This window comes from Odontomachus brunneus, unplaced genomic scaffold (assembly GCF_010583005.1).
Source record: "Odontomachus brunneus isolate Ranch 3 - 2012 unplaced genomic scaffold, Obru_v1 Obru_scaffold_037, whole genome shotgun sequence".
Lineage (NCBI taxonomy): Eukaryota > Metazoa > Arthropoda > Insecta > Hymenoptera > Formicidae > Odontomachus > Odontomachus brunneus.
Window position 1 is genome coordinate 2,041,103 of NW_022639487.1, and position 12,634 is coordinate 2,053,736.

A 12,634-nucleotide genomic window follows, 5' to 3' on the forward strand; every position below is an offset into this window, starting at 1 on the left:
CGTGATTTAACTCGAAAATTTTAATCTAACTTTAAATTCAAATTCGAAAATCTCCTTTGGAATAAGTGTCAAAAAACGATTATTAATAGGGGCTTAAGAATACACATCAACAGAATATGCGGATCATTTGTTTGTTACGAAGCACTTTTTTTGCTGAATGTAATCATTCTCACATAATAACAAGATAAACACCCATCTGTGTAAATGAGAGGAAAGTATTGACGATTTCAGCGATGCATACTACATATTTATCTTAACAATCATCTTGATACTGTTCTTAAAAGCCAAAAATATATCTGTACTGATTTGATGATTACAAACCTTCTCGTTCACGTATACTCCTCTTTCGGCAAAATTTGAGAAATCTTTAATGAGGACATCCTTTATGAACTCAGGATCTTTGACTAATAAAATAGGATCAAAACACGAGTAAATGCCTACTAGCGGTTCTGCACTATGTTCGACGCATACTTCTTTCAAGAATTCAGCCAGAGTCGTCTTGCCGAGCAGAATTCTGCCGAAGTTGCCGAGAATCGGTACCGGTGTCGGGCCTTTCACGCCACGAACTTTCCAATAGCTGTACTTTGCGGTAATATAATAGTACAACACTAGAAAGATTGCGACGCAACCAAGCAGGATATCGTAGTGAATCATCACGCACGCCGTTAATCCTCTTTTAGCAGCGACGAAACTCCCTGTTATTGATTTTTACTCGACAATGAAAAACTCGTCGTTCAACTGCGCGTAATCTCAGATTGCCATCGTCGTTGTCGTCGCCGTCATCGTCGTAGCGTTTGTTATATTTGAAACTAGAACGCCAATGATGCTTGTTTTCTTATTGTAGGCGCAATGATCACTAATGCAACATTGCACAAAAAATGGGCGTTGCCGTAGTCACAGATATAAAAACCGTCTGTACGCCACTTCGTAATGCAAGAAATATCATTTTCGTGTCGGCAAGAGGTTGAATTATTGACAGAAAGAGAGGGGATTTATCATGTCATAAATTTAAGTCGGTGAGATACACTATCGCTATTTGTTTTGCCGCTTTTGTGAAACACAGCAAACATGATCAAAGTCGTGACATCTGAAGAAGTGAATATACATAAAATAATATGTTATAAATGTTAATTCTGATTATATATATAATGAGCGAAATGAAATTGGCAGGCATGTTACCTTCATTGTAACTGTCTCCACATAACGAAGATTTGAGAACGTTATCAATGACGTATTTGACAAGCTTCCACTGGCTTATCGTTAAACCTCCATCAAGTACGTGGTCTACAGACCAAACCAACGTTTGTATACTAATCAGCGGTACATCTCTTTTTTATATACATTCATAGAATCTATTGTTTATACTATATGTATTTTTTAAACAATATATATGTGACATTTATATATGCATATATATACATTGAGTGTAAAAAATATTTGTACACCAGAGATTGTCTTGAAAAAGGCTTAATGTACGAATATTTTTTACACCGTATATATATCTGTGTAATCGTGATTTAACTCAAAAATTCTCATCTAACTTTAAATTTAAACTCGAAAATCTCACTTAAAACAAGTTTCAAGTGATTATTAATATAGATCAAATGACTATTAATATAGATCTAAGAATAGACATCAATGGATTATCTGTTGTTTTCGAAACATTTTTTTTTTTTTTTACTGAATGTAATCATTCTTACAGGATAACAAAATAAATACCCATCTATGTAAATGAGAAAAAAGTCTATACATTTTGATATTGGAAGACTTTGATACTTAATACTTAATACAATTGTAAAAGTATACAATTTTAAAAGTCAGAGACAATAAATCTCACTTTCAGGGGCCGAGATATTGTGGTCTACCACGCCCCTACTGGAGGAAGAAAACACAACTTTCGTATGTGTACAATAGATAACGTAGAAACTGAGACGCATATTTACGTGTAAGTAAAGTCCAATATGATCATTGTAATCTTACTTTGTCAGATAGGGATAGAAATAATGAACTTGCAACAAAACGTTGAATAATTGTTTAATTTATACTATCCCACAGAAAGATTTATACTATCAGATTTATACTATCACACAGAAAGAGGTATAATACCAAAGATAAGAAATTTTCCTAAATTCTATTATTTAATATCATACTACTCTACCGCTATCCTATTGTCAAGCATTATAATATTATCGGTAAAAACTTTGAAATAAACGACATAAGATAATGGTATTAATAAACACTTTCGACAATGGTTAACACGCCACTATAGGTGTGCGCTATAGCGAAGAATACTTTTTCTTTATTTTTCTTAAAACTATTATTTCACATAGAATGTGCTCAAAGTATAATACCTCGGGAGTGTTCATATATAAATACAAGTTTTCTACGCTTTGTTTCTTTCGTGTATGCAGAAAGAGAGAGAGAGAGAAAGAGAGAGAGAGAGAGAGGGAGAGAGAGAGAGAGAGAGAGAGAGAGAGAGAGAGAGAGAGAGAGAGAGAGAGAGAGAGAGAGAGAGAGAGAGAGAGAGAGAGAGAGAGAGAGAGAGAGAGAGAGAGAGAGAGAGAGAGAGAGAGAGAGAGAGAGAGAGAGAGAGAGAGAGAGAGAGAGAGAGAGAGAGAGAGAGAGAGAGAGAGAGAGAGAGAGAGAGAGAGAGAGAGAGAGAGAGAGCATATACTCGTAGCACTATACTTCGAGAAAACTTTACTATGTGACAATATAACTTCTATTTTGTATATGTCTTTTCCTTTTTCCATAATATTTATTCAGAATATATATTATACGAGATATATGAGAATATTAATAATAAAAATTACATTTCTTATTATCTATTCATTATTACTATCAGATTATTTTCTTTTTAAAGTGAATTAATAAAAACGTTTCTGAACAAATTAGTAAAAGTAATATTAGTGAATAATCATTGATTTTCAGTGAAAATACTTTATTACTCTTATTTTACTATTTCATCTTATATCTCATTGATTTTGACGAGTGAAAGTAAAATTACACTGCAAAATCTTTACACTACAAATTCGTTATATGCTATCTAATCCAAGTTTCTGCGCGTGCAGAATGACAGTCAATGTTTGCAAATTGCATCATAAATAGTGGTTTCTATCAAATAATTCTTTCAGAAAGATTTTACTATGATTGCAGTAGCCTTTTAATTAAACTATTAATTATAAGTACAATATTTCAATGAAGAATATACACTGATTGTATTTTAGAGGATATATGTAGATACACACACAGTTTAGTAGCGCAGCGTTTGAGTTACATAAAATTGAAGTCGTTCAGTTGTAGTTAAGTAAGCTTGGTTAATCTAACATATATGCCGTGTTCCGTTTGCATCATTAGTGGGTGACTGCGTTCAAGGATGTATGGGATTTGAGTTTTCTCGCAGACGTCGATCTTGTAATTCAGCAGTACCTTTATGAGACCGATTTTCGATTGATATCCGGCGAACCTCATACCTGAAAATAGCGTAGACAATATTGCGATATGATGAAACAGCATGTCTCTGTTTGTCGAGAGAGAGAGAGAGAGAGAGAGAGAGAGAGAGAGAGAGAGAAATCACGCGTAAATATCGCGGTAAATATTTGTGCTTAAAGATAAAAAGTACCGATACAATTCCTCGGGCCGGTCCCAAATGGTAGGTAATGCATGGGATTCATGTTTCGCATGTTCTCATCAGTGAATCTGTCGGGATCAAAAACATCCGGATTCGGGAAGATGTTCGGATCATTCTGAATGCCGAAGATGGGTATGTACACTTTATAATTCTTCTTTATGTTGACTTTATTCTCAAAAGTGTAATTCTGCTGGGTATTTCTTGTGAGGAACATCACTGGCGGATATTTCCGGAGAGTTTCTGCGAAATCACAAAGAACGTGAGACTCTCGACAAAGGTGTTTCCGAACAGTCAATTTCTCTTATAGTTAAGCAACGTTTGACGAAGATTTCTCGTGTGTACTCGCTTAAAAAATCTCAAAGGTTAAAAGATCAGCAGGTCAACATCCATGATATATTTCGATATAATTCGGAATATAATAAATCGTGGAAGGACGATTCCGTGAAATCCGAACAAACCTTTCATTATTTGCTCCAAATAAGTCATCTTCTTAATACCATCATACGTTATCACTCCATTGTTGCTATCAAGGATCTCCTTAATTTCAGTTCGCGCTTTCTCCTGAATCTTCGGATATTGCGCCAACTCGTACATAACATTGCTCATCGTCGAGGAGGACGTCTCGTGGCCGGCCGCGAAAAATACGAACAGTTGAGCCGCAACATATGTGTCCGGTACCTCTGTAAAAAGCAATTAGTCTCATATTAGAATTGATGATTTGATTAGATAGTCGTCGAATTACCTAATTAGTATGAATTAGCTGATGTTATTCGTCATATAAGATGTAAATAACGTAGAGTATTCAAAGAAAATAAAAAAGGAGAAGATTGAATGAAATTAACTCAGGAATCAAAGGGCGAAGCTACTTACCGTCAAGACCCAATATCTCGGGATGATCCTTAAAATTAGTGAGCGCGCCGATGAAATCGTGTCTCTGCACGTTGTTCTTTCTTCTGTAATCTATGGTATTCTTGACCATGTTTGTCATGAGATTTGTCACGTCGTGGTCATCGAAAACATTTCCAACCCAGTCGTATAAGTTTGGCATAGTTTCTCTACATAGGTTTCTGAAATACGTCTTTATAGAAGATCGGAAGATCTTAACGCCCAATTTTTGGAACTCGCTGTCCTTCTGCTTCAGCGCGTTCATTTCAATGCCGAAAACGCACGATCCGATCACGTCGATGGTGTATTTAGACGTCAACTCCCGGCACTCGACGATCCCGTCTTTGAGCACGATCTCGTTCAGCTGCTTTTCCAAGTGCTCGGCACACTCCAGCAACAAGTGAAACATGTCCTTCAACTTTCCGGACGTGAAGACGGGCGAGAGCCGCGTTCTTAATGGTCGCCATCTAGCACCGTCGATCCTGAAGAGATGCACGGACATGGGTTCGGCCTATAAATTATGCATCAGTGTATCAGAAAGCAGGAATTACGTTAGAAAGTTCCCCCTCAAAGTTTCCGTGTGATCAACGCCTACCCGGAAACTTATACGCCAGCAACTCCGTGCTGGCGAGGGAGAAAGAGAGAAGGTGAGCCTATAGTCCCTTTCTACTGTACTCTCAATTTTCTAATCTACATTTCTCGCGATTGACACGTAATTGGTTTAGATCTGACTACCCAGCAAACACAGGATGTGTTTGTAAACACAGTCTGCCGTTTTATACTTATATATTAAATCAAACTGAACAAAAAAGTCCTCTACCATTTTGCAAATGACCATATAGACTTTTAGATATTAAAGAAAATTACATATATGATTGTGTACCGTAATGCATAGGACTTTTATGTTCACCTCAATCCATTCTACATTCCTACTTAATATAAGAAGGAGAGTCTGGGACATCCTGTATGTGTTTGCTGAATAGCCACGTAAATGTTTGCGCGAATGTACGATTACAAAGGTGGCATAAGCTATGAGTCGTTATTAAATGTCCTTTCTTTGATTCTTCATTGTAATTTTATGACTTACGTAATTGTCTGGCTAACCATGAATCTTTCATCACATTTTATTTTTTGTTATATATTATTATTTTTAAATTAACGCTCTTTTACATTTTCTGCAGTTCGAAAGAGAAATTTATTTTAAGAGAAGCACGCCACACGACCGAGCGGCTAACGCGTGTGTGTATTTTAATAAGCCGCTGCTAAGGAAAACAAGTTTATAAATTATTTATCGTGCTATCGTACCTTCTCGTGGACTGCAACATTCCGTTCGGGAAAAACGGAGAAGTCTTTGATCAACACCTGCTTGATTAACTCAGGATCCCTGAGAACAAGCGCGGGTTTTCCTCTTTGGAAGATACCGATCATCGGCTCGTTCGGATATTCTTCGTAAATCTTCCTAAGGTAACTGCCTAGACTTAACTTGCGCAAAAGGTGACTGGCGATGGTGCCAAAAAACGGAATCGGTTTCGGTCCTTTAACACCTTGGGACTTCCAAAAATCGAAGTCGGCAGTCAGATAATAATAGAATAATAACAAAACCACGAATAAGACACAGAGAATATGGAATGCCATCTTGTCGACTGATTCACTCGTCACTTGATCGTTCTTTAATTATTGCTGCTGGACTGGTGTATCCTTTTCTTTCGATACTGGAGCACAGTAAGATCTCATTAAGTCCTCTCGCTTTAAGTCTGTTCCCCTCCACATATATTTTCATTAACACTTAGAGTCCCTTCCATATTACAGTGTACTGGAAAAAAGCCTATTGTTCGCGTAAATACACAGCACAGGCTGATTGCACAAGTAGTATCCAATATTTTACTTGTAGTGATGTGCGATTAAAAATCTTTTCTTGTATTGAAAGACATATATATATTTATAAGTCCGTCTCTTATATTTCCAAAGCTGGTTTTACATGTATCTTCAAATTGAATAACTGTAAACAATCGATTCGTCGGGTTTTATTTATCACTATATGTTCCGAACAGAATTGCGAGTAATTAATTACTTTTTCAATTAATTATCAAATTTAATTGACAATTAATATAAGTCTATTCAATTAAAAATAATTCAATTAACGATTGATTTGAAGGAATTCAATTAAAAACTGTTGAATTAATGATTAAAACGAGCGAAAGTAATTAAAGATTATTCGATTAACGATTGGATATAGTCAATGTAATTAAGGATTATTTAATTGACAATTGATATAAGCAAATTTAATCGAAAAGCACAGTAAGACAATTGACCAATCGATGTCAATTGAAATTGTAACCGTAATTGTTTACATTGCTCATGGTAACCAACTGAACTGAATATATATATATATAATATTATATATATATATATTGCTTATATCGATTGTTAATTAAATAACCATTAATTATACATACATTATACATTGACTACATTCACACACAATCGTTAATCAAATAATTTTTAATTATTGTCGCTCGTTTTAATCGTTAATTCAACAATTTTTAATTGAGTTCTTTCAAATCAATCGTTAATTGAATGATTTTTAATTAGATTTCTTATCAATGGTTAATTAAAATATTTTTAATTGAATAGGCTTATATTAATTCTCAATTAATTAAATTAGAAATTATTTACTCAAATCAATTATTAAATTAAGACAAATTTAATTGATATTTTTGGTTCCTAAAGACAGACTCACGACACACTCATCAAGAGAACTGCACTCTACAACTAATGTAGTTTCATAATATACGAAGCAGTTGTTTATCGTGCTGACTTGCAAAACTCAATATCTCTGCCATGCAGTTGATTTTATTTCGTCTGTCGTTATCTATAACGACGATAAATGACGTGACACAAAATGAGAAAGAAAGACAAATTATACTTTTCCAACTGCGAGTATAGAAAAGTAATTGAACTGATAAAACTTTATTTAACTTTCATATTGACAGAGTTAAGTGATGTGGGCATTTTAAGAATCATTCTTATCACTTTTGACACGACATCAAATAATTGTACAAGAAAAAAATAGAGTATTACTTTTTTATTCGAAATTAACATTTTTCATTCTGAATTTACTTATACGTTGTCAATTATAATCAAGATATTTTCGATTTTAATATTATTTAATATTATTAATATTATTTAATATTACTTTAATATTATTTAGTTGTATGTTTTGTTAAAAGTAACAGCTTTTTATCTGGAAATGAGAATAACACATTATATAAAAATACATTCGTGCTAATAAAACGAAAAAACCGAAACCAATACTCTTCTATATTTACATGATATATATATATAAAGGTAAGTGTAGTTAATTTTCCGCTGTATTCCGCTTGGGCAATATCTCTCCTGCATGTCCAACAGTGTGTGCGTGTGTGCAATCGGTATATATATATATATATATATATTTAATAATACATTTAAACCTTTTTCGATGACGTCATTGCAAAAAAAAACGTTAAAAAAAGAAAGTTATGCCTAGTTATAAAAATATCGGCTTTGTATTTTCGTAAAAATTTTTGTTTATCGAACATAACATCATTATAACAATTATAACAGAAATTTCTTATATATATCACTCTTCTGATCTGCCTTTTTAGGACTCTTTGATATTGCCAGATATATAACATATCAAACAATATAAATTTGCAGTTTCCAGGTTTTTTAACAAATTGTTATTTATTTGTAAGACGTTATTTATATTGTCCGGGAAATTCCTCTTGTGGAAGAACGCTACCCGTTCAAGTGGAGCCCAAATATGCTAACCGATCGCACACACGCACACACTGTTGGACATGCAGGAGAGATATTGCCCAAGCGGAATACAGCGGAAAATTAACTACACTTACCTTTCGGGTGATATAAATTATAGGTATTAATATATTACAGAGCATCCCGAAATTCGAGTAAAAGAATTCCATCGCAATAAAACTCGCGGAAAATTAAATCACCAAGTCACATACGATTTTTTATTCCAAGTAGGTTATGTTTTTGTTCTGATTATATTACAAGAGAGAGAGATTCGCCGGAATGGTAATAGTTGATATCTCGTGGATATCTCGTTTAGTTAAAAAATGACTGAAAACAACTCACGCGTTGATTAGCATATATCGTGTCCGTAACAATTGCATTTTAGTACTCGTCGCAGTCTTATGTCTTAAGATATCAGTTAACGATTAACAGATGGCAGGTGACAGGTCGTTTAAAGATAGAAATATACACACTTATGTGTTTTTTCAAAAGATTGATATCACGTTACGTAAAGCAGATATCACGTTACGTTCACAAAATGATAGTTGGTTACGTTCAATAGAAAATGCGGTTTGCACTGCGCTAACAGCAACTTTGCAACTGTTCTGAATGATAGTATCACTTAGAAGAAAATCTTACACAGTCATTACATAGTGTTAACGACTCATATAATTAACGCGAATTAACGATGTTTACGCGAACATATTGAAAGTATGCTGAAAAAAATGGCAATCGTATTATCGTTAATCGAAGTTAATCAGAGTTAGTGAAACGTATAAAAAAGAAAACGTGTTATACGCTGTAAAACGTCGAAATTACGTTGATTATGACACAATATCTATGTAACTCATAGATGATTTCGAAGCATATTATCGGCTCCGATACGAAAATTGATTGCTGTTTGCTGATTGTGGTGCATGTATGAAAGCGTGTATGAAAGAATGGAGTTTCACAGTCAACGAAATCATATATATTACCATGCACAGCTCCATGCACAATCTTCATAAATTTTAGCATGTACATACGAAATCACTTACATAATCGAGGATTGTATAACGAATGTTTAATTTAATCGAAGATAGTGACACGTGATATAATCACGTGTTATCGTACTATATTACCTCGAGTTAACGATGTTTGTGAAGTCAAGTGCGAAGTCACGTAAGTATGTCGTACTTCAACTCATATTACTTATCAATTATCCGATATTGACCGATGATCGATTAATCACATTTCGCGCAAATCAACTCCAAAACTTAAGAGATTGAGAACAAATCTACGCACTACCTGATTACTGGAAAATATCTTAACTTTTGTTGTATTAATCTTCAAATAAGATTACGTAGCGTTAAACGAAAAGTTACTTGCAGGAATATATTTTATATAATTCAACGCGCTATGTAATCCCTCTCATTTGAAGATTAACATAAAATAGAGATATTCTCCAAACAAGAATATCCTTTATTTCTGTGTATGTAGATCGAGCCTGTTAACATCTAGTGACAATGAAATAGTTTATACCGATTACTTAATACGCATACTAAATGATAATTTTCTATTTTTAATAGTAATTGTCTTAATATTGTTGATGCTTGTGAACAACGGTGTGCTAAGAAAGTACAATATACATCAAGAAGACGTATCTTTTTAATTGAATATACTGTCGTTTACACATATCGTCAATATTAAAATAATTTAATAGAAAATTATTATTAAGTACGCGTTTAAAGTGCTTGGTATAAATTAGTTAAATAGCAACTAGAATTCTTCGCTGATTCGCATCGTATCGACGTGCACTATGGCTGTTAATTGTTCAAGGAAACAATATCATAATATTGAACAATAATATTTAATGACAGTATTCAATAATATATACGATATACCGACTGTTATTTAGAGAGGTAGAGTAACATTTATAATTTAAAACAAAATTATATACAAAGACAGAAGTATTATATAATATATAGGATGTCCCAAGTTTTTCCGCACAAACTTTAAGTATATTCTACACGGAAAAAAAAAAAAATTGGTTGAATTAACCAAATATCTGATCGAATATGAACGATTCAGAAATTCCGATTGAAGTAACCCGAATTCTGTTTAAGTTAACAAAAAGTCTTGTTAACTTAAACAGAATTCGAGTTACTTCAATCGGAATGTCTGGTTCATATTCAACCAGATATTTGGTTAATTCAACCAAATCTTTTTTTCCGTGTATAAAAGGAAATAAGAAAAAATGTTATATAAACATAGATTCCAAAACACTTTATTAAAAAGTTATAGCAAAAATATGAAATATATAAAGAACTGTATAAAGAAATGTATGTATAAGAAATGTATAAAGAAATTTTCTATTTAAGTTTGCAAAGTGCCATCCGCTCATATTAATACAAAATTGATATTGATTTGAATATTAAGTTTATTATCCTAGTGATTTCGTGTCTCTATTTTGCTTAATCTCTCCGTCAATAATAACGGAGAGTCAATAATGTTTGTACTATTCATCTTTTGACTCATATCCGATAAACTTTATTTTTTATCGCCCCTATAAATAGAAGTCTAACCTTAGGCCAAGATACCGGTCCTCCTCGACCAAACCGTCTTTAAAATAAACTTAGAGACAACTTAGAAAAATTGTTTCTTATATATTTTCATTTATACGTTTTTTTTTTTGCTATAACTTTTTAATAAAGCCTTCTGAAATCTATGTTTATATAATATTTTTTTTCTCATTTCAGCTTATACTATTCAAAACATACTATTAAAGAACATATTATTAAAGTTTGTGAAATCTGAGGCACTCTGTATGTAGGGATATAATTGCTCAGAATGTTCTCTTGAAAAATAGTTCGTCCGAGATACGTACCTGTGTCACATATACACACAAAACGCAACACAGAGAAAGATAGGATAGAATTCAGTAAACTTTACTTCTGGATCGAGTGCTGCCTTCCGGCTTCAGAGGAACAATGATGACTGACTCTCGCACGCTGAACGCGTGTATATAAAGTTAAAATCACACGATACACGACTTCATGCCTTCTTATATTCATGCTGATCGGCAATTCAGTTCATGAATCGTTATTATGCATTAGGAGATCTATGCAGTGAACTCTGAACCACCAGTCAGCATGCACATTAAAAGCTAAGCTTCTAGTTTAATCGCGGACTAGGATTGCAAAAAAGATCAAACCGTCATCTGAAAGTATAGTAAAAATAAGTAACAATCCAGGGCACGTATTATAAAACTCTCCGGAATCGAAATCGATTCCGATTCGATTAGAATAAATTCTCTTTTTCCCAAAAAAGACAATATAAATCTGGAAAATAACTGAATAATTCCGATTTCCGGAATTTATTCTAAAGAGTTCCATGATACATGCCCAATTAGGCCCATTGCTTTCACAGTCCAACCGTTATTTTTAACAACAACAAAAAAAACCAACCGTTTCCGGGCCTCTCGCAGATTCCCGACCGATATTTTTAACTTTAGTAATATTAGTTTTTGCTTAGATCGTTATATTTACGAAATCGGAGTCGTCGAGCCGACGAACAGCCGTTCTCATAATAGAAATGTTCAAAATACATCATGGGGATATCTTAGAGATGTTGCGATATCTTTAGGATACTCCTTAATTCTTAAGTTATTTTAGAATTTGGAAATTCAAGAATAAAAGAATTGAGAGAAATAAGAGAAGAGTTGCCCTCCACATACTCTGATTCTATACATATCTTTGCCGCCTCGTCGAACAATCAATTGTCACGACAAACACGTAACCACATTGCGAAATTTGTAGTTGTTATGTGATTGTAAAATTTGTAGTTGTTATCGTGCCACTAGATATGCGTTATAAATATGTGATGTATAGCCATCATTTTATGCTTCGACTTTGCAATTCATAACATAGATAAAATTTAATCTCTTTTCATGCGCTGTTTTATTTAAAAGTACCGCGTGTATCATGTTTTCAATATTTTGTTATATATATTGAGACTGATCTATATTCGCGTCCACGCTGAAATTTATCGTATTTCAAGAATAGGCTCGTAACATTTCCAAAATGCATAGTTAAACATAGGTCAACCGTTCGATGTGCTCATTCTGCCACATCTCGACGACTACCGATATTTTGTTGAATTATTATCGGATTTACGTTAATTCTTCCGAAATGGCTCTCCTCGCTTCGCTCGTAAATCCTAACTGAATCCGATCGACCCGGGGAGCTCCGTTTTCATATTTTTAATTGAATTCACATGCACCTCATGAAAGTATACTGACACGAAAGTACATTGAATCGTTTGATATTTTCATGTGTGGAC

The 12,634-nt window shown here is 33.6% G+C and overlaps 1 protein-coding gene and 1 long non-coding RNA gene across 2 annotated transcripts in view; one reads left to right on the top strand and one right to left on the bottom strand.

The window, feature by feature from the left end:
- The window catches only part of LOC116843951 (cytochrome P450 6k1-like), a 9,964-nt gene extending 2,446 nt beyond the window's left edge, over positions 1-7,518 (bottom strand). The window contains exons 1-7 of the mRNA XM_032814931.1: positions 7,193-7,518; positions 5,822-6,515; positions 4,502-5,027; positions 4,090-4,311; positions 3,623-3,871; positions 3,307-3,473; positions 322-708 (exon numbers count right to left, since the gene is read on the bottom strand). Of these exons, the coding sequence (XP_032670822.1) occupies positions 322-708; positions 3,307-3,473; positions 3,623-3,871; positions 4,090-4,311; positions 4,502-5,027; positions 5,822-6,151 (1,881 nt within the window). The 5' untranslated portion in view covers positions 6,152-6,515; positions 7,193-7,518. The remainder of the gene's footprint in view (positions 1-321; positions 709-3,306; positions 3,474-3,622; positions 3,872-4,089; positions 4,312-4,501; positions 5,028-5,821; positions 6,516-7,192) is intronic.
- Positions 951-2,024, top strand: LOC116843984. Its single transcript, XR_004377961.1, has 3 exons — positions 951-1,095; positions 1,171-1,320; positions 1,844-2,024. It is a non-coding gene; the product is annotated as an uncharacterized LOC116843984 (long non-coding RNA).
- Positions 7,519-12,634: the final 5,116 nt, after the last annotated feature.